This window comes from Myodes glareolus, chromosome 7 (genome assembly GCF_982192425.1).
Source record: "Myodes glareolus chromosome 7, mMyoGla1.1, whole genome shotgun sequence".
NCBI lineage: Eukaryota > Metazoa > Chordata > Mammalia > Rodentia > Cricetidae > Myodes > Myodes glareolus.
Window position 1 is genome coordinate 19,139,422 of NC_142032.1, and position 21,777 is coordinate 19,161,198.

Here is a 21,777-nt window from a genome sequence, read left to right on the forward strand (position 1 = left end):
ATAGTGTCTTGCTGGTCATAGATATGCTTCATATCAGGCACCATAGCAGGGTAGGACTGTTGGTTGCCTCTATGCCTAGGAAACTTGCATGGCCCATTCTGTCAGTATGAAATCTACTCCTCAGGGAGGCATTCAGGCCATTGAAACTTCTTCTTTAAAGGTTCGATAGAGATTCATCAGTGAATTTTCTCAATTCTTGAGTTTTGTTTTGTGTTTTTTTTTTTGGTTGTGAGATTATCACGGCTTCAGTTGTATTATAGAGTTATTTGGTTTATTTAATTTTTCGTGATTAGTTTTTCTGTGTAACAAATATCTAGAAATTCATCCACTTCTATATTTTCTAATACTTTTAATCTTCAAGAAATTCCCTTATTATTCTATATAGATGTCTACTGGGAAATGTCTCAATTTAGTAGTACTCATTTTCTCCCTCCCCCCTCTCTCCCTCCCTCACTTTGTACTTCACTTCTTCTCGTTCTGTCTCACTCTCTCCCTCCTTTTCTTTTTGTTTCCTCCACAGTTTTTTGTTTTGAAATATTGAAACTGTCGGGAAAATTGAAAGACTATATTCTATTGTTTACATTTTGTCATATTTCCTTTCTTTATACCTATATATTTTTTCTAAATACTAAGTGCATCTCTTATCAATAAGAATTTTCTTTTCAATAATCACAATACCATTGCTGTACTTAATGTATAAAATGAGAACATGATCATTTCAGGGTATGGTTGAGGGAAAAAAATTTATTGTAGATATGAAGGAAAGTACAGCAGAGATGTTGGAGGAGTCCAGAGAAGAGAGAAAGTAGTACACTGAACATGGCCAGCAGAATGGACTTGGCCATGTGGATGGGGAAAGCAAGAGAGGAAGACAAAAGAGAAGACCAAGTTGAGCACATGCCTGAAATGGAAAGGGTTCAATAGGAAGCTGGGGGGAAGGAAAGCCCATAAGTTGGAGAGGTTTAGAGTAGGGGCAGGGTGAGGAGAGCCAGGCCCCCAGCCTCGACTCTGTTATAGGTATTTGTGATGCTGAGAGAGCCTTGAGGCCAGCATGCACTTTCGGATGCTAATAAGCAATACAGCAATTAGTCCTGATTATCTTTTGGATCTGAGAATTTATAACTTATTGATTCATTGTCTCATAATATACAGCTGTTATTATATGCTTTCCTAATTAGCACAATAAGGTCGACAACAGCTATCCCACCATCCACCTTATCAATCCTAGACTCCCCAAAAGGATCCTGATTACATTTAGTTTTCTGTCTCTTTAGTTTTCTTTAAATTTGTCACAGTTTCCCAGTTATATTTTTGTGTTTGGTAACACTTACATTTTTTTTACTATATGCTTGTGGCTTTCCTTTTAAGCCACAAGCAGTTTTCTTGTAGAATATCTCCTGGATCAGGCTTTCTTTTAGGGGCTACTAACCAACTCCCAACTCATGACATGGAGACTTCTGATTAGTTAAGAATGGTTGGCCTAACTTAGGCTCATTTCTTGATAGCTCTTATAACAACCTATTTCTCTTCATCTAAGTTTTGCCTTGGGAATTTTTAAACTTTTCTTTCCTTATGTATATCTTACTTTCCTTCTGTCTCCATATCTGGCTGACAACTGTCTGGCTTCTGGCCCTGGGTGTGTCTTCCTCTTTCTCCCTCATTCTCTCCTCCTTCCTCTTCCTCTCTTTCTTCTTTTATTTTTTTTTTCTCTGCCTGCCAGTCCCACCCATCTCTCTTCTGTCTAGCTATTGGCCATTCAGCTTTTTATTAGACCAGTCAGGTACCTTAGGCAAGCAAGGCAAAACAGCAACACATCTCTTCATAATTAAACAAATGCAACAGAAACAAATGTAACACACCTTTACACAGTTAAAGTAAATTCCACAACAAGCTACAAGTGTGAATTTGTAGGATTGTTCCCTTATGGTTAGATTATGTTTAAATATTTTGCAAGGGTTCTACATAGGGGATAGATATGTGGACAAGCTTTAGTATAGAGAAAGAGTTGAAGGATGCTAAGAAGAGGGCATATACAGTAATTATTACGGTGAATAATTTAGTGGATTGAATCTGAGTAGCAGTGGTAAGAACCTGAGATCCCAACTAGAAAAGATTGTAGATGAACCTCCTGTCTGACTACGGTTATGGTAGATGAGAGACAGGGAGAAACACATAATAATTCTGAGATTACTAAGAAATGGCTGCATTCATCAATTCAGAGAATTAGAAAAGAAATAAGCTTGTGTTGGCTTCTGAGATTATTTTTTACATGTATAGTTTGAAATCCACCTGAAACATTTAGAGAAAGATATTTGACATGGAAGATCTGCATTTTAGACAAGCCCTGAGATAAAGATGGTTGAAATGGGAAATCTGGGTTTTAGACGAGTCCTAGACTCTTTAAATTTCAGTGTGGGTATATAATATTAGCCTGAAGTTAAAAGGTAGGCCTTAGAGACAGATGAGACTGTACAGATACAATGTTCACAGAAAAGGGTGGGTTATCAACGACTCTTAGCTAAGATTCTCTTTTCTTGTAGTTGTTTAGTTTGTCAGAACTTTAAGTTTCAAAGTCATTCCATTAACTTGCTGTTTAGACATCAACTAAACTCAGATTTTCTAGGTTTCGTTTACAGATTGTTTGCCCCACCTAGACTACAAAACCAGTGGCACTGACCTCATAGTTACATTTCAGTGATTCATGTTTCAGCCAGGTAAATGTGAAGTGTATCCAAGGATAAGAAGCATACCTCAATTAAGATGGGACTGCCTGACCTACCCACATTGTTATTTGGTTCAGTCCCAGAATGTGTAGATGGGTGTATGCAAATCAACCAAACACAATAAAGATGATCATAAATCAGATGTGCATGTAAATATGTATGATTCTACAATCTGGATTGCAGTTCTGCAATGGAACGACTCCAGACTGACTTAGCAAAAGACAATGAAAAGAAGACTGTTCTCTCAACTCTGCAATAACTTGGCTTTATTCAGTTTTGATGCTGTGTTTCTGCTGATGGTTCTCAGTGCATAGAGAAAAGAGTCAGGGTTCATTTGTACTCCCCACTTCTCAAGAAATCTTTTACACTTTTTTCCACAGGTAGAAGCTTAGGATATCATCTGTACTAAAGAGTGTTATGGAAGTTGTGAATTCCTTCATCCCCAACCATCCAATTTCTAACATGGTTAGAATCACGTCAGATGAACATCTACAAAATGGAAATTCTTATTCAGTGAACTCTGAAGAGATAAAGAGGATGAGGCAATGTAAGAGAAGGGGAAAATCTCAAATACTCCTTGTAGAGAAAGACAAAACTGAGCCGAGTGAAAAAGACTGATGGTTTGGCTGACAATATCTGTTACTTAACAACTGACATTTTCCAGACCTCACTTCAGGGAAGGCAACACCTGATTTCACTTAAAGCTGCAGCATCTGCCCTACTACTTTTCCCAGCCAGCCTAATGCCTCACCCACCAGCACCATGATGAGCAAAGGAAAGAGGATGCAATTAGCTGTGAGTGGGGGTTGGGATGAGTGGGAAGCTAAGAGTCACCACTGGAGTTCTTATCTGATGGTGAAGATAGCTAGCTTGGGAGGTTTCTCCCCCATGTGCAAACACAGACAAGTGCCAAGAGGCAAGAGCAAGACTGGCAGGATCAGCTAGCTCTTCATCCTGTGATTGGCTTTGGTGGTGGTGATTGTTTTAATAGCTGTGGCTCTCTAGCCTCTGCTTTCCCCAATCACAGTCACTGCTGTACATGTGGAGCAGATAAAAACATTTCTCTCAAACATTGGTCTTGCCAAAGAGAACTAGTAAAAGATGATCAGAGCACTAATGTTGAATTATTTTGTCTCTCATCTAGAGCTCTTGGGCTCTGCTCCAAAATGTTTGATGATCATGCCTATAAGGGAGAAAAAAAGTATACAACTGAATACACTTCAGAATTTCAATTTTCAAATAATTCTCATATTCAACACTTTGCTAATGACATTTTTCTCTCTAGAATTTAAATATGGATGATTAATCTTTGTGGCATGATGCACTTCTTTTTTTAATACCCATTCTTATAGTGAATCTAAACAATCAACAAATGGTAGGCATCTAATTTTAAATTAAACTAATTCTGGAATTATACTTATTACATACTTCTGTATTTGTTCCACTCTCAAATGAGGATCATGACTATACTTCAGTTCTTCTGGTGCCGCTATCCTTTCAAACCCTGTTTAAATATCCCTCCAGAATCTGAGTAGTGCCTTTTCCTCAGTTTAGTAAGCTGAATAGATGGCCGTAGATCCCTCTTGGTAAGGAGAATTATGATAATATATAATCCTGCATTTTTCCCTAAAGACCTGACTGAAACTCTCTGCTCTGCACAAGAAATCCAAGTGATCAAGCGTTTCAATAGGGTGACCATCCTCCTAATCCTACTGATTCATTTTTGACTTGTGTTTTGTTTCTTTGGTGGCAGAGTGTAGCCATTAAGTAACACCCATATTTCTGTCTGTATATTGCTTCTAGAGATGTCATGTTTTGCTATTTCCACAAGTCTCTGATAGTAAAGCTCAGTTGACATCCCTTTGACCTACTTACTACTTGGCCTTCAGGAAGTAAGCACCAATGCTTTCTTTTGCTTTTCCTACCTCCTCCTCAGATCATCTCCGTGGTTTTGACAAGACCAAATCTTGACTGTAGATAAAAGTTACCATCAGAGTTCTTAGTGATCCGGTGTTCCTCTCCTGCATACCCACACCAGCCTTGGTGAATAACAGCAAATAAGAAGGGATATGGGTCACTCCCTCCCTAGCTTATGCATTAAATACTTTGTCTTCAGCTTGTGGTGCTGTTTAGGAAGATTCTAGAAACTTTGGAAGGTGAAACCTACCTACAGAAAGTCTCAATGATTTTGATGGCCTCTGGTTTTTGTCCCCTATGAGGTAAACAGTCTCCTTCTTTAACATGTTCCTTCTATTGTTATACGCTGCCTTACATTAATGGAGTCAAGAATTATTGATTGAAATCTCTGTAATCATGATCCAAAATAAAAATAAAAAGTCCTTCATTTAAGTTTTTCATATTAAGCATTAGGTTGCACTGATGCACATGTAGCAATTACAATTTTTTTTTAGATTTACTCTGGAGCATAAGCTTCAGACAGTTTTCTGGCCTTATATCCATTTTAACATGTCTACTTCTCTAGCCCCTCATATCTCACTCTATAATCTGTCATTGCAACTAGAACACTTCTATTTTGCTCACTATGGTTATAGCCCTTTCCAGGCTTCTAAACATGACAGTAGCAATAATTTTGCCCCATCTCCAGCAATCTTTGCCAGGACATAAAGTCTCATGTCTAAGAAAGTAATCCAAAATCCAGTTCTTTGATCAAGTGCCTTTAAATATCATGGTTCAAGAGGACATCCTTGGTTCCCCCTAGTAATTCTCACAACTCTTTGGCTGCATCCTATCTTTATTTGTTTAATTGGGTTATACTGAGTTCTAATTCTATTGTGGTTATTTGACGATTGTCCAGGACACTACTGGGAACAATTGCTAACTACCTATTGCCTTATATGGGTGGAGCATCTTCAGTATTTTTTAACACAATGTGGGTAGTACCTCTTACTAGGGAAGGATGAGATTCCTTGGAAACATTTGGTGTTCAGTAAGACATTTTCTTCAAATGCCTGAAACATTCAACCAGATGCCCCTAATTCATATTTTAGACTTTGGGGTTATTCTAACAGACTTTTGGCAGTATAACAGAGCAGACTGATTCAACAGTCAAACACCTCTGAAGACCTGTAGCTGTCAAGATCTCCATATTTCTACTTAGCTGTATTTATTCTTTTATCTTACTTACTTCCATGCTTCCTGTACTCAGCCTATTGCTTTTGTTCAGGGTCTCAGCAGAGTTCTGTATAATCTAAGACTCTGTTCTCTTTGTAGAGATTTCCTCCAATATATTTTAAATCCCTGAATTATTAAAATTAAATCTCACTACCCAGATGGATGTTTTCTCAAATCACTGTCACCAAAATATTTAGCTCATAAACTGTCACCTTTGTCAGGAATTATCAGTGAATGCCTACCTACGCCATTCAAGACAACCTTCTTTTTCTCTTCTGTGCTAGCTAGTTTCAAACTTCCATTTCAACACCTGTTTTCTTTGACAGTTTTCACTCTCCTTTGCGATAGTTTAGTTTTCCTAAGCAGGAGACACCAGATTAGGATTAGATGTGTTGGAGATCGACTGGTGGCAGCGGAGAAACAGAGTACAGTCCTAAACAGAACTCTCAACAGAGGAATCTCAAAGGGCTGAAAGACATTTAAGGAAATGCTCAACATCCTTAGTCATCAGAGACTAATGAAAATCAAAACAATACTGAGATTCCATCTTACACCTGTAAGAATGGCCAAAATCAAAAACACTGATGACAACTGTAATATGAGGGGTCGGCTTGTTGGGGTTTCTGTCCCGCCCAGTACCCCACAACCAGCAAGCCCAAAGAAAATCACACACAGGACTCCATAAGGTTATAAACTGATTGGCAAATTAGGTCAGGCTCCTTATTAGTCCTTGTAACTTATATTAATCCATTATCATTATTTATGTTAGCCACGTGGCTTGGTACCTTTTTCAGTTGTCAGCTCACATGTTGCTGCTTCAGTGATCTGCGCAGGAGTGGCGGAGGGAGGGAGCTTCCTGCTTCCCAGAATATTCCTGTTCTCATCACCTGGCCTCTACTTCCTGTCTGGTTGATCCACCTATACTTCCTGTCTGGCCAATCAGCGTTTTATTAAAATACATGATTGACAGAATACAGACAATTCTCCCGCACCATTTCCCTCTTTTTTTATAAAAAAAAAAAAGGAAAATACCCATAGTCCATTTGTTGGGAATGTGGGCGTAGTATTTCAGGCTACTTCCTGCTGGTTGGGGGCGCTGACGATCTTATGGGGACCTAAAGAAAATTTAGAGTTATAATCAAGTCCTGACTGGAGTATCCTGTGAGTCTTGATCATCTCAGGCAGCAGTCTTGAATCTGTTCTGGATGTAGAACTCTGTCATCTGGGCCATCTGTTCGTATCGAAGATTTCTCAGGTGGTCTTCCTTTTTCGAACCTGATTTTTCTTAACTCAGAATGAATCCACAGCCTCTCATTTTCTGTGGAAACAAAAGCACAATCTCTTCTCCAAAGTAACATACCTTTTGACTTCAATTTTGAAGCCAAGGTATTTTCAAAATACCTATGTTGGGTTAGTTCAGCAGCATTTATAAACAAAAGTTTTTTAGCAGCTGTTGCTCCTTCCTCAACAATCAAACAATTCAAAGAGAGCATAATAGCATACATATCAAGATTCTCTGTGTATTTTCCATCTTTATTTTAACCTCTATTTCTTTTATTTTTACTTTTATTTTTTGAGACAGGTTCTCTGTATATCTTTGTCCTGGAATAACTCTGTAGACCAGGCTGTCCTTGAACTCACAGAGATCCACCTGTCTCATTTCCCCAGTGCTAGGGTTAAAGGTGTGTGCTACCACACCTTGAACTCAGAGATCTGTCTGTCTCTGCCTCCCAGACACTGGGATTAAAGGCGTGTGCTACCACACCTTGAAGTCACAGAGGTCAATGTACCTCTGCCTCCCAGGCATTGGGATTAAAGGTGTGTACTACCACACCCTACTTCTCTCTTTCTTTCTTTTTATTTTTAATGACTTTAACCTTTAGTCTGCATATATTTTTAACACACTGTAAACCATTTAGAGGTTTTTTTCTGTCTTTGAATCTCTCTTTTTCTGACCACATGTGTCTTTATCGAGAGAATTAAAGCCGTGGCTTTGGCTGGATCCAGCCCATTCCTTAGCTTTCCAGCCTCGTGGCAGAGGTACCACCAGAGCCATTTTTAGCTTCACAACTCTACAGTGTTTCAAGGTCCCTGCCAGCAAGCAAGCTTCAGCATTCTTCTCACAGACCACACTCAGTCGGACTGCTTGCCTGCAAGAGTCAGAGTTTGTCCTGGCAGGACAGCCCAGAAAGCCGGCATTTTAAAACAGCACAGCTTTTTTCCTGCTACGGCTGAAAACCGAAAAACATGCGTTCAGCATTTCATCAACACTATTTAAGTGTTTCATGGCAGGACCTCTTAAAAGAGCTGCAGGGTTTTTCAGCTAAAGCTGAGTCAGGAAGCCTCTCTTAGATGAGAGCCTTGTTTGCCTCTAGCAAACAGAACAGACCCGAGAAATTGCTGCTACCAAGAAAACATGATTTACTCTATTCTTTCCCAAGCTTTCTCAAGCTTTCTGTGGATTCAGTTATGTAACATGAGGGACCGGCTTGTTGGGGTGTCTGTTCCTGCCCAGTACCCCACAGACGGCAAGTCCCAGAGAAAATCAATCACAAAGAGATCTCTATAAGTTATAAAGCTGATTGGCCCATTAGGTCAGGCTACTTATTAGCTCTTATAACTTACATTACCCCATTATCCTTATCTACGTTAGCACATGACTCAGTACCTTTTCCAGCGGGGCAGCTTACATCTTTCCTCTCTGGTGGTCTGGGCAGAACTGCAGAGGGAGCTTCCTGCTTTCCATAATACTCCCAGTCTCTTCGCCCCGCCTCTACTTCCTGTCTGGTTGACCCACCTATACTTCCTGCCTGGCCAATCAGCGTTTTATTAAAATACATGATTGACAGAATACAGACAATTCTCCCACATCAGACAACTTATGCTGAAGAGGTTGTGGGGGAAAGGGAACACTTCTGCATTGCTGGTGAGAATGCAAGCTGGTACAGCCTCTTTGAATGTCAGTGTGGTGATTTCTCAGAAAATTAGAAAACAACCTTCCTTAAGACCCAGTAATACCACTTTTGGGTATATATCCAAAGGATGCTCAATCGTGCCGCAAAGACATGTGCTCAACTATGTTCATAGCAGCTTTGTTTATCATAGTCAGAACCTAGAAACAACCTAAATGCTCCATGACCGGAGAATGGATAAGGAAAATGTGGTACATTTACACAATGGAGTACTACACAGCAGAGAAAAATAACGACATCTTGAATTTTGCAGGAAAATGGATGGAGCTAGAAAACATTATTTTGAGTGAGGTAACCCAGACACAGAAAGACAATTATCACATATACTCACTCATAGATGGTTTTTAAACACAAAACAAAAAAAAATCCGACAAATCAGAATCCCAGAGAACTTAGACAACAATGAGGACACTAAGAGAGACATACATAGATCTAATCTACATGGGAAGTAGAAAAAGAGAAGATCTCCTGAGTAAATTGGGAGTGCGAGGATTTGGGGGAGTGTTGAAGGGGAAGGGAGAGGCAGGGAGGGGAGCAGAGAAAAATGTAGAGCTCAATAAAAATCAATTTGAAAATGCTCAAAAAAAAAAAAGACTGACGAAAGGGGAGAAGGAAATATCAGGGGAGGAGACTATAGTACAGTTCCAGGAAAGTTACTTCCAGACCCATGTGCTCTTCAAACCAAAATTATCTGTAGAAATAGTCTTGCAACTAATGGGATGAAATTACCTTAGCATCTATGATATCAATGCTCGGTTATTGAGTTAGGAACAGCTCATGGAATATGTAACCTTAGTGTGAACAGGATATTAAGGGAAGAAGATCAGCATTTGGATCAGTCATTCTGTCTGTTGGAGAATTGGGTGGCACATTTTTAAGGCTACCATACTTGTGCACACAGTTAAATCTAGAGATAGCATTCTATTACTATTATATTTTTAAGTTTTTAAATTATAACAGAATATAATTACATAATGTCCTTCATTCTTTTCCTTTCTATCTCTCCCAGGTACCCCCTACTCCCTCTCAAATCAATGGCCTGTTTTTCTTTCATAATTATTGTTATACATATTTCGTAAATATATAAATACAATCTACAGAATCCATTAGTGTTTCTGTGTGTATATGGTATCGGTGGTGGAGTGGAGGTCAGGCATGGTGTGGTGGTCCTTCCTTGCATGCTGGTTCCAGTGAGGGTCAAGTGTGGGCACTTTGTGTATTTTTCTATCTATGCACATGCCCTGACTTGGCAGCCATTTAGATTAGTGAGTGCATTCAATGGTTCATTTATAAGTATATGTAACTATATGTGTATATGTGTATACAAAGTTATGTATAAACATATGTATCTGTGTCTATGAATATATGTATGTGTATATATGCATATATATGTATATATACTCATATTTATATGCATGGATTCTACTGATAATCCAATTTCAGTCCAACTCCAAAATTGATCCTGGTCTTCTCTCTTTGTTTTCATTAACTTTTTGTAGTTTAGATTTTTTTTTTAGAATTTATTTAACCAGTTCTCATTTTAAATGAGTTTAGATTATTTTTAGTTATTGACAATTAAAACAAATATTGCAAAAATACTAACTGTACATTTATCCTGCAGACTTTTATAAGCATTTATATTGGACAATCTTAAGAGATTGTCCATTTACATTTTAATAGATATTCCAAAATATCCTCTAGAATTATCATTCACATTTGTAGAAACTTGTTTTAGGAGTACATTTTTAAAAAGTGATATTAGCCTCTTTACTAATCTCAGGGTCCCTTGTGATTTCCTCCTGTCATCATTTTGATTCGTTCCTAATGGGATCTAAAAGACGTGCTATACTCATTGGCACTCAGTTTTCCCTTTCATCTAGTTAAAATGATTAATGGAACAATTACTCTCTTGCCCTGAGTCTTTTGATAGTGCTGTAATTTTTTATTCAGAGACATTTCCAAAATCTCATTCTCCTCCAACAGCTTTGGTTAAATTGTCGGCATTTATGCCTTCTTTATATCCTAGTTAAGGTTTCATTGCCCTGACTAACCTGGAGATATTAAGCTCTCAGTTTAGAGATATCTTCACTCTTTCAAAATGGTTATGTTCTCCTCCTAGGCAATTTTCAAACTTCTCTCTCTTAATAGTTACAATTAAATGCCCCCTGTTGGTTGTACTTACCAAGCCAAATGGTTTCAGATTTAACTGCTGTGCTTCTCTGAATTTCAATAGGCAGCTTCAGAGTATGCCTCACTCTGAGTTTTCTTTCACATTTTTCTCATTTTATTGCTTTTTCTCTTTTTAAAGCCTCTATCAGATGACTTCCTAGGGCTCATCAATATTATTCACTCTAAATTGAAACTTAAAACAATGCGTCTATTTTTTTAGTGCATTGAACAGTGTTTAGCAGTAGCATGACCTGAAGGAAATTTGCTGCAATGAACAATGATAACTGAGGTTGGATAGCTAGGGTATAAATATTAAATGACATTGAAAGATTAAAATGACGCCTTCTAAGTCAGGTATTTATTAAGGTTTGTTATGTACCAGATATTGAATTGACACTAAAAGGTTAGTAAAACAAATACTCCAGTCTTCCTTGAGAGAGAAAGACAGAGCTGAACAATAAGCCTCATTAGCTAATTGCTATAATAGAAACAGATAAAGAGCCAAGACAGAACAGAGATGCTATGTCTCTACTTGGCAAGTCAGAAATTCCCACACAGGAAATTACTGATCTTGCTATGAAGAGTAAAGAAATGAGGAGAAAGGACATATGGGACAGAGTCAACAAGCCTGTAATAACATGAGATATGAGAAAATGTAATTCAGCAAAGGATGGTGGGGAGTTCTAAGATAGTACAAATTTCATCAAACTCCAGTATCTTGAAACCCTTTGGGCCAAGTGTAAGCATATGCTATTCTTCCTACCCCTTAGAGTCTCTTTAAGCTCATGTCAATGAACTGGTTATATCCCTCCCTCCTTCTCTCTCTCTCTCTCTCTCTCTCTCTCTCTCTCTCTCTCTGTGTGTGTGTGTGTGTGTGTGTGTGTGTGTTTGTGTGCATGTGTGTATATCTATATGCAGGTGATAGAGGTCCAAATGATGTATCTTCCTTAATTGCTCTCCACCATGTATTTTGAGACAGATCTTTCAGTGAAACCAGAACTCACCAGTTCAAATAGACTGGCTGGCCAATAAACCCTAGGAATTTCCCCACTTCTGCCTCCCTAGGGTTGGGATTGCAGGTGCACATAGCCTTGCCCAGTGTTTTGGATGAGTGCTGGTGTTCCAAACTCAAGTCCTTATGCTTCCATGGCAAGCATTTTACTGCCTGGGACTTTTCCCAAACATGGTACCAGTGTTTTTAAGATGCAAGCTGGACTGTGTTCAAAGTTTAGTAGTGTTCCCTGAACCCTTCAGGGTAGAATCCAAAGTTCTTACGACAGACACTAAGGCTCTTTGTTACCTGAACCTGCTTCACTGTAACCTCATCTCCTACTATTCTCTTACTCTTTCTGGGGCAACCCTGCTTCTTCCCCCCATTTGTCATGCTCATACCTGTCATGCTATGTCCTTTGCCCTTCTACAGCTTTTGCATTGAAGTCCTTCTGTATTTACCCACCTGACTTACGCCCTTACCCATATCACATCTCTACTTCAATGTTGTGTTCTCAGTGATGCCTGTTTAAAGTAGCCTGCCAGTTTCTACTGTTTCTGGTTCCTCCCACTCTGCTATTTTTCTCACCAGCCCCACTAAATCGATAACAAGGAAACAAGGACTGTCACCTGTTCTGCTCATAGCTAGGGAGAGAAAAAAAGAGGATGGTGGTTTCCTAGAATATAATGTGATAGGTGCTTAGCAAACATTTTAATGAGTCCTATTTTGTTTTTTTTTATTTTATTGCTTTAAAAAAATACCAATCCAAATTCCCACTTTCTCAGCTCCTCCCACTTCCCTCCCACTCCTTTCACACACCTTTCCCCCCCCCCAACTCCCTCAAATCTTAAGAGAGGGCAAGGCACCCTGCTCTGTGAAGAGTCCAAGGCCCTCCCCACTACATCCAGATTTAGCAAGGTATACATCTGAAAAAAAATGATGTTTTGACAAAAAAAAGTTTTTATGCCTTGAATTTAAGAAAACCAACTTTAAGTTCTTCTCCATTTTATTTTTACCTGATAGTCCTTTTATTGTCACAGAACTTGAACAAATAAGTTGAGTCTGTTTTTTGCTCTCTGTCCATATACTCTGAGGGTTCCACTTCCCCTCCAGTCCTCCGTCTAATGAGCTCAGTGGTTCTCCCTGCCTCCACCTTTGCTGTGTCTGCTTGTTTGCTCTTTGTTATTAACAGTTAGGAGCGGTGCACAGCACTACTAGGCAGCTCTCTTTGTGGTTTTTAAAGACTGGACTTCTGTGTTTTTTATTGCTTGGGGTTTTGTTTTATTTTGCTCTCCTTCTTCCCCCATATCCTCCACTCTTTATCCTTTTGAACTTTGTATGTATTGTATGTAGACATGTTTCCAAAAACATTCATCCATCTTTCAATCTGTATTTCTTTAGAAATCTCAAAAGCTTTCAGAGCACTGACTCTCAGCATTGCTTGGAAGTTTCCCAAGTCGACTGATGCATAGATCTTTCTGTAACTCCACCGCCTTTCCGCTGACCTGTAAAACAATGTTCCTTAGAATTTTGTTCTTGTGGAATGCAGAGCACATCAAGGCACTAGTATACTCTGGTGAAGAGAATAGAAAGTCAGTTTTAAATATCTGTTTGTTTGCATGGATCTGGGGCGGGAGGCAAGGGGAATATTCCAAGGAGGTTGTATTTGTTAAGCTTCTACTAAATTTTCTGCACTCAAATACATGTATTTCTCTAGTGCACTTTAGAGTGCATTTCTTAAATTAGCAATTTAGTTTAATCTCTTTGGCCTTTTTCATTTACATACTTTCATTTCATTATACACATTATTATGTAACATAAAATATTTGGGTTGTATGAGCTTTTCAAGATCACTTTATGACATAAACTAATATATGCTAGATGATTAGCTTATTTGAAAGATACAATGAGACATAGTGCTAGACTTGAAGAACTTCATGGAAGAAGCCAAATTAAAATTATCCTTAATAATGTTTTTCTTACACTTTTAACATTCTACTTCTCAACTTTTACTTCATTTACAAACTCTAAATTTTATTCTACATTCTACATCTTTTTGTAGATTACTTTTTCCTTGCTGTGAACTATCAACTCATGAAGTCATAGACTGAGGTACTTTTGTGTTTAATGTATGTTTTCCTAATATACATGAAACACCGTTAGATAGGCATAATACGTTCCAAAAAAGTCTAAGTAAAGATAGTCAATTTATCCAAAATTACTATCAGTCATTTATACTAAATTTTGACACATTCTAGTAGGATTTTTTATGGAAAGTTTTGTTTAATGAATAAAACTAAATCCTATAAATATAAGCATTTGTCATTGTATAGCTGGCAAGCTGTAAATGGCCCTCATAAGTGTAAAGAGTTCAGATAAAAAACATTTTTCTGTCAACATAATTAAAGTTTTGTGGCACATATATTAAAGGACTTCACAATGGTCCTCTTCTGATCTTTAAATATTCAGACTATTTGGGGGAAGCTATAATGATTCTCAGGTGTCAGGAACATCTAGACAAAGTTATTTTATCTAAAACAAAGCATGATAATGTAATTATTCAGTTGTAGGTACAATCTAATTATCATTGCCAATGGTCTTTTAAGTGATAATGGTTTTTCTTTAAAATATGTTTTATTTGGCTAGTTTCTTAGCTTGTTCTTTTTATAATTTCACCTTCCTCAGAATGGATACTGAAAAAATTTTGAGTTGTTTCTTTTAAAGAATTTCCTTGTCAGTCTTTCTTATATCTGCCCTAAGAAGGCCTGGAAGTCCTACCACAAGTTTTCAGCGAATGAGCACTATTGAGATGTGGCTGTGCTAGTGCAAGAGCAGCTGTTTTCCCCTGTTCTCTTTGGACACATCTTCTTTTTTATTCTACTTCTGTTTCATTTTTAAGATTTGATTAAAATATAACCATATCATTCCCCTCCATCTCTTCCCTCTAGTCCACCCCATCCTCTGTCACTCCCACACTCTCTTTCAAACTCAAGGCTTCTTTTTTAAAATTCTACTCGTACATATATGTGTAGTAAATATATAAGTTAAGCCCACTGGGCCCATTTAATATTGCTTATGTATGTGTGTTTTATAGCTCAGCATGAGATCGGATAATCATTTAGAAGCTCCTACCTGGGGAAGACAAATTCTCTTCCTCTCAATAGTCATGTCTCAGAGCCTGCAGCTCTTTATGTAGGGGTGGGCCCCAGGGCATTCTCCCATCCATACTGGCATGCCAACTGCTGTTGTTTAAGCAGCCATATTGTTGAGATTTAGTGGGTAGCTTCCCTGTCATATCTATAAAATAGAATCTTGCAGTATTCTTTCTGGTATTGAAAATTGATAACAACTTTTGGGGTGAGAGAAACTGATGACAGCAATAAAGGAAAGATGATTGACAGGGTGGAAAGAATATAGAAATAAAGGGCATTGTAGTAATCTATCCAAATGGAATGAGAACCAGAAATGAGTTACTGCAGCAAAAAAATCAAGGGATAGGGCAAGGTATTGGTTCTGGTTTACGATAATAAACATATATGCAAAATGGTTTTAGGATTTTCATCTCAAAAATACTAGAAATGTGGACCTGAGTGAAATGTCTTGGAACTCCTGGTCAACTCAGTCATTTTCTAGCTAGTCTTCTGTGACTTTGCTCCTTAACATGATACTGTCAGTGAGGCATGAATATAGACTTAAGAGAACTAGAGATTGTGATTTCCCCCAAAATCCAGGAAGCCAGATACTGTGAGAAGTCTTCCTTCCTCTCTTAAACATCAGCAATTGCACCTTTTTTTTTTTTAACAAGCACAAGCACTGTGAGTTAGGCTTGGTTGCCAATTTGCAAACTCTGTCTGAAATTCTGAATTCTGCTTCCCCAAAATCACTTCAAAGTGCATCCCAGGTCAGAAGGTAATAGTCTCTTTTAGAAGCTTGTCTGTGCATTTCCTTACTAGCAGGAAAGGCTTTCTGTAGAAGCTAATATTTTCCTTTTGTTGAGATTTGAAAGTTATAAGCCTTTCTCTGCTTCTTCCCAGCCAGGTCTCTAGACAAACTTTATAACTTTGCTGATTGCTCTGGACTCCACCTGATATTTGCCCTAAACGCACTGCGTCGTAATCCCAATAACTCCTGGAACAGTTCTAGTGCCCTGAGCCTGTTGAAGTACAGTGCCAGCAAAAAGTACAACATTTCTTGGGAACTGGGTAATGGTAAGTAAGGATGTCATTTCCTATGAATTGATAAAATAAAGGGGAAAATAAGTTGACTTGAAATATAATCTTAGTCAGTGGCTCCCTTTAGGGGTTTGGCCCAGAAAACAGTTGGAATGATTGGATCCTGAGTTGACTGTTGTCTTAGAGTTTCTCTTACTGTGATAAAACACCATGACCAAAAGCAACTTGGGGAAGAAGGGGTTTATTTGATTTACATATCCCAAGTCACAGTCAACAGAGTTAGGCCAAAACAGGAACTCAAACAGGGCAGGAACCTGGAGATAACAGTTGATGGAGAGACCATGGAAGAGTGCTGCTTTCTTGCTTGCTCCTCATGGCTCACTCAGCCTGATTTGTCATAGAACCCAGGACCACCATCCCAGCAGTGGCCCCACCCACAATGGGCTTGGCCCTCCCCCATCAATAACTATTAATAAAATTCCCTACAGGCCCGACTACAGCATAATCTTTTGAAAGAATTTTCTCAGTTCTCTCCTCTCAAATGACTCTTGCTTGTGTCAAGTTGACAAAAAACTAAGCAGCATAATTGTCAATATGGTCTAAGACCAAAATAGTTAAGGACGGTAGATTTAATTAATTCATAAAACATGGTTCTTTCTAGATAACTCCTTCCATATATTGTATATTGTGCCCCCCCCCATACACACGGAAAAGAAAAAGAGAAGGAAGGAAGGAAGGAAGGAAGAACTAGTATGTTGATCAGTGACTAACAACTTGATGTTAAGCCAGATAAAATCTGAGCTGTGTTATGCAGTGCATAGTCTAGAGACTATGGCCCTGAAAGATGATCCTTATAAAATAGCTCACTGGTTCTTTGCCAGACAAATTCTTGGAGCACCACATGCATTGCACAGGTGCACTTGCTCATATTTATTGCACACTGGAACTTGAAGTTTTCTTAACAAGAAGGCAAGGGAGAAAAAAATAGGAAGAAATTTTATATTTTAATAGCATCCATAAATGGAATCCTACTTTCATCTTCTACTCTCTTCTTCTGTTCTCTCTTCCATTCCTGGAATAGAGGAAAATTAAAAAGAATTGTGGCATAAAGTAATAAAGACTTTACTAAAGCAGAAGAATAATGGTTTGCCTTTAGTCTGGCTCTGTTTGTTTGTTTTTAATATATTTTTTGCATAACTAAAATTTTTGTTTTTTTTTTAAAAAAAAAACCTAGCTACAGATAAACCAGAAAATCAAACCTTACTTATGGGTGATTGATGGGGATACTTTCTCAGAGTTTTTGATATCTTGGAGCATGAGTTTGTTCAGCTAAAATAAATCTTCATCTGGTGGAACTGGAACAGTTGCTTAGTAAGATCTAGTGAGAAGAGAGGAATATGCATCTTTCTATATAGTTATCTATTAAGAATTGCCCCCTGATTTATTCTTGCCTTCAAACTGCCCTACACAGTTCAAAGCAGGAATGAAGTACTATTGCTTGGCCACAAAACACATGATTCTCACCATCATTCTTTTAAATGCCTCTTTAGGGCCTAACATAAGTAAGGATCATTTGGAAGGAGGTAAAAAGACAATGGCATGGATGTGAAAACAGTGGAGTAGATGGGACTGTAGAAGCACAGAACCATATTCATGAATTTAAAATGTCAACAAAGCAGAACAAAAGCATGAGTTGACTTGTGTGTTTTCGGTTGGTCGATTTTGACTCTCTACCCTGGTCAGTTTTAGCATAGCCCTTTCTTTTTCTTCCTTCTCTTTTACGTATCTTCTTTTCAATTTTCAGCCATATCAAGTACATTCTCACTTACAAAAACACCTTTCCAAGCAGGGCATGATAATTTTCAGATTTCAGGTAAAGCTGAGAGAGAACAAACTGTGCTACTGCACATCAGTTAATCTCTCTTTTTGTTATTCTTTTAAATTTCATATACTCCTTTAAAGATATTTAACTCTTTGATAGTTTCATTTCCACTCCTAACCTACCCATGTCAGTTTATCCTTTAGGGTTTCCAGATTAATTTGTTTTTCAGTGACTGGGTACTTGCGTCAGAATCAAGATACCAATACATTCTGTTCATAGTTTTCTGCATTGTATATGTGTCCTTTCCCTTTCAAAATTGTCTGCATGTTCACCATTCTTGTCTAGACTTGTTTCTCCAGTTTTCTGTCCATTTTCTTTTCTGTGATTTTATCTTTGGACAGAATGAATGACAAGGACCTCAGCCAATCCTCATCCCCCACCCTTCTATTTGCCAATTCCTCCTAACTGTCATGTCATCTTCTGAGCAAACCCAGTGTATGAAAAACCAAGTGAGTCATTTCCTTAGCCCAAGTGAAAAGCAGGTAAATGCTCAGCAAAAGATAAGTACATCTAGATGACAAGTACGATAACGATAACTTCTGGAGTGGCTGGATTTGCGGTGCCTAAATCTACTTCTCAATTTATTCTTCACAGTTGAAGAATAATGAGGACTACAGTCACCAAAGCAAGCCATCCCTAACATCAAGAGGCAACAACTAAGAATGTTTAGGATTCAAAGGTCTAAGAAGCAAGATTTTCTTGACACAAAGTTTTTAGCAATTTTATTCTGTGTCTAATAAGTGTGTGTGATATTAAATAGCCACAAACTGTAAACTTTGTAATTGATTAATACTGACTGAGTGGTAATTTTAATATGTTATATTTGTATTAGTCATCAGTAAACTAAGAGTAAAGAATAAGAGAAAATTCCAAAGCTGAGATGCAACTTGGGAAATTTAGAAGAATTTCAGTTCAGCTCTGCTCTAGGGAAGTAGTGTTCTCTTTTAGAAAACCGTATTTAACAATAAATTTTATGATAAAAATAATACACTACTCTTAATTGAATGACCACAATTCTACATTTTGAGTTGCAAATTAATTATATAAATGTTTATTTCCATAAACTAGAAAAATTTTTTACAGTTAATTATTAAATCAGTGTCAAATCTTTATACCCACACCAGATTCATATATGGTCATTTGTGCTCTTTTGATTTTTAGCTACAGAATTTGGTTCCTTGGAGTCTATTGAGTCATTTGGCAAAACAAAAACTTTGACTTTAGGAAACAGAGCTTTTAAAGATGATTATTATTGTCATACTAGCTACCCAGCTTTATTCATTCTTTGCTAGACATTTATTTGACTTTCATTCAGGGTTGCAATAATAAATAGATAACTATAATAAATAAATAATATTTATACATTTTTGCAATGTATATCTGTATATGTGATAGCTTTGTAAAACCCAAACATGAGAGGAACCACAATTTTGAAGCATATTACCAGATATTTATGAGTATAAATCATAGCTTGTAAAAGTGTTTCAGAGTATAAAGTTTTGATGTTCAGGCAAGACTAGTAGGGGAAAATAGGAGGAGGAAGAGGCAAAGTGAAAATGCTAGTTTCTGTGTGCTTGCTTTTCCTCTTTCCTACTTCCAGGCTGCACCTCAATGCCACCTTCTCCTTGTTCTTCCTGCCATGTACATTCCCACACACATAAACACGGTACTTATTCATTCTTATGCTATATATGCATATATATGTGCATTATATGTGTGTATATATGTGTATATGTATGTATTGGGCACACAGTGTGCAAAATACTGTGCCAAGTATAAGGTAGAAATGAAAAAATGTTCCCGAACCTCATGTTGGTTAATCTTGATTGAGGAAGAGGGCCTAGACGCTTCCAATTGTGTCTGCATTTCTAGAAGTGGAAACTAAGTGGAGGAAGGCCTGCCTGAATGTCCCCACTCACCCACTCAACTATAGAGTGGGGACTGATAATGGAATACAAGAAGAGAAGGACGTCTACTAATGAAAGCTCGCTCTCTCTCTCTCTCTCTCTCTCTCTCTCTCTCTCTCTCTCTTTCTCTCTCTTCCCCCCTCTCTCCCTCTCTCTCCTTCCTGACTAGCACTAGGTGAAAAACTTTGCCACACACTCCTGTTGCCATGTTATTCTGCCTCACCTCAGGCCCAAAATAAGGCAGTTCGTCAGTTCTGTACTAAACCCTTAGTCAAAATCAGCTCCTCTTCCCTTAAAATTGTTTTCTTGGGTACTTGTCAAAGTGACAGAAATTCCAATATACAAACATACACATGCATGCATGCACACACATACATACACAAAATTGGCACCAAGAAGTAGGATTGTCAATAAAAACTCTTAGCTGAAAAATATGTCTCAGGAACCTGTTTTTTTAACTGGCTTGGGGGAAGATTGGAAATGTGCACTGGAGAAGCCCTAGAATGATATAACTAGAGCCTAATAGGTGATTCTGGTGACAGTGCTGATGGCCAGAAAGCCCATAGGACTGTGACTATGTCAGGGCTAACATGGAAATAAGAAATCCATTGATAATTATATTAGTGGGTCTCATTGTGCTGTGATGCCTACACCTGCAGTCCCAGGCCCATGACACTTGTGATAGACTCCAGCTGAAGGCCCAGTCGTGTCCAGGCCTGCCACCATCCGCAAAGTCTGGTTCCAAGAGACCTGCAGCCTATGGTCTAGCCAGGCCCTGTCACTGCAGGTGGAGCAGCTGCTGCACCACCAGTGTTCGCTGTACCGAGACATCCTCATGTTCTGTAGTAAAATGTGCTGGTTTTGGATGGTGTCATCCAGTGCACCGCCAGGGACAGGTTCTCACCCCAGGAGGCGAATACCAACCTGCTGCTCTGTAGCCACCCAACCTGCGGAAGGTGCTGATCCCTGGGCTAGAGATTGGAGCATCCTGCTGGAAGTGGTGAAGCACTCCTCTAGTGAGCCTGGTCTAGCATGAGATAGATGAGCATGTCATCAAAGATTCTAAAATGGCCATGAGTAGTCATGGTCATTGGCTACTCCAGCTTCAAGCTAACCTTTCATGATAGTAATGGCTCTGAGCTCATGAAACAGAACCAGGATGCCTTCAATCTCATCATTACCAACTTCTCAGACCTAATGGGCTTTGCTGAAAGCCCCTTCAAGGTGTTCAATTACCAGCTCATGGAAACAGCACTCAGGGAAGACGGCATCATTTACTGCCAGGACAAGTGTCAGTGACTGCACCTGGACCTCATCAAAGAAAAGAGGCACTTCTGCAAATCTCTGATCCCTGTGGTGAGCTATACCTACTGCACCATCCCCACCTACTCCAGAGGCCAGACTGACTTCAAGATGTGTAACAAAAACCCATCACCAACTTCCTGACACAGGAGCAGGTGCAGCTAAAACTATAATTCTGACCACACAACCTTGTGTGAGGCTCTCAATGACATAAGCTGTCCACTGCAACACCACCCGAGACTTCAATCGTACTGGACAAAGGAACTTCCAAGGTGTCTGGGGCCCCACAAGCCCTGGACCAGGTTCGCAGGTGGCTCTCACCCACCAGTCAAGTGTTACAGGACCCAGAATGCTGCCTGGCCTGGCCTGCCCTACTGGATGAACCCTATCTCTGTGTGTGTGTCTTTGTCTATTTCCTACAGTGCTGTCTATGACCTCTGTTGCCTAGCAAAAAACATGTGTATTTATAACAAGCTCAAAGAAAGAACTGTATTTGAGGCCATTCATGTTACATTGTGATTAAGAAA

At 38.6% G+C, this 21,777-nt stretch overlaps 1 protein-coding gene and 1 pseudogene across 3 annotated transcripts in view; both read left to right on the forward strand.

Annotated features, from left to right (window-relative positions):
* The window catches only part of Hpse2 (heparanase 2 (inactive)), a 602,385-nt gene that overhangs the window by 363,882 nt on the left and 216,726 nt on the right, over positions 1-21,777 (forward strand). For all 3 annotated transcript variants that reach the window (XM_085693954.2, XM_085693953.2, XM_085693952.2), the window contains one exon: positions 16,022-16,195. In XM_085693954.2, coding sequence (XP_085550080.1) covers positions 16,022-16,195 — 174 coding nt within the window. The remainder of the gene's footprint in view (positions 1-16,021; positions 16,196-21,777) is intronic.
* LOC125412188 (spermidine synthase pseudogene) lies at positions 18,452-21,394 on the forward strand (annotated as a pseudogene).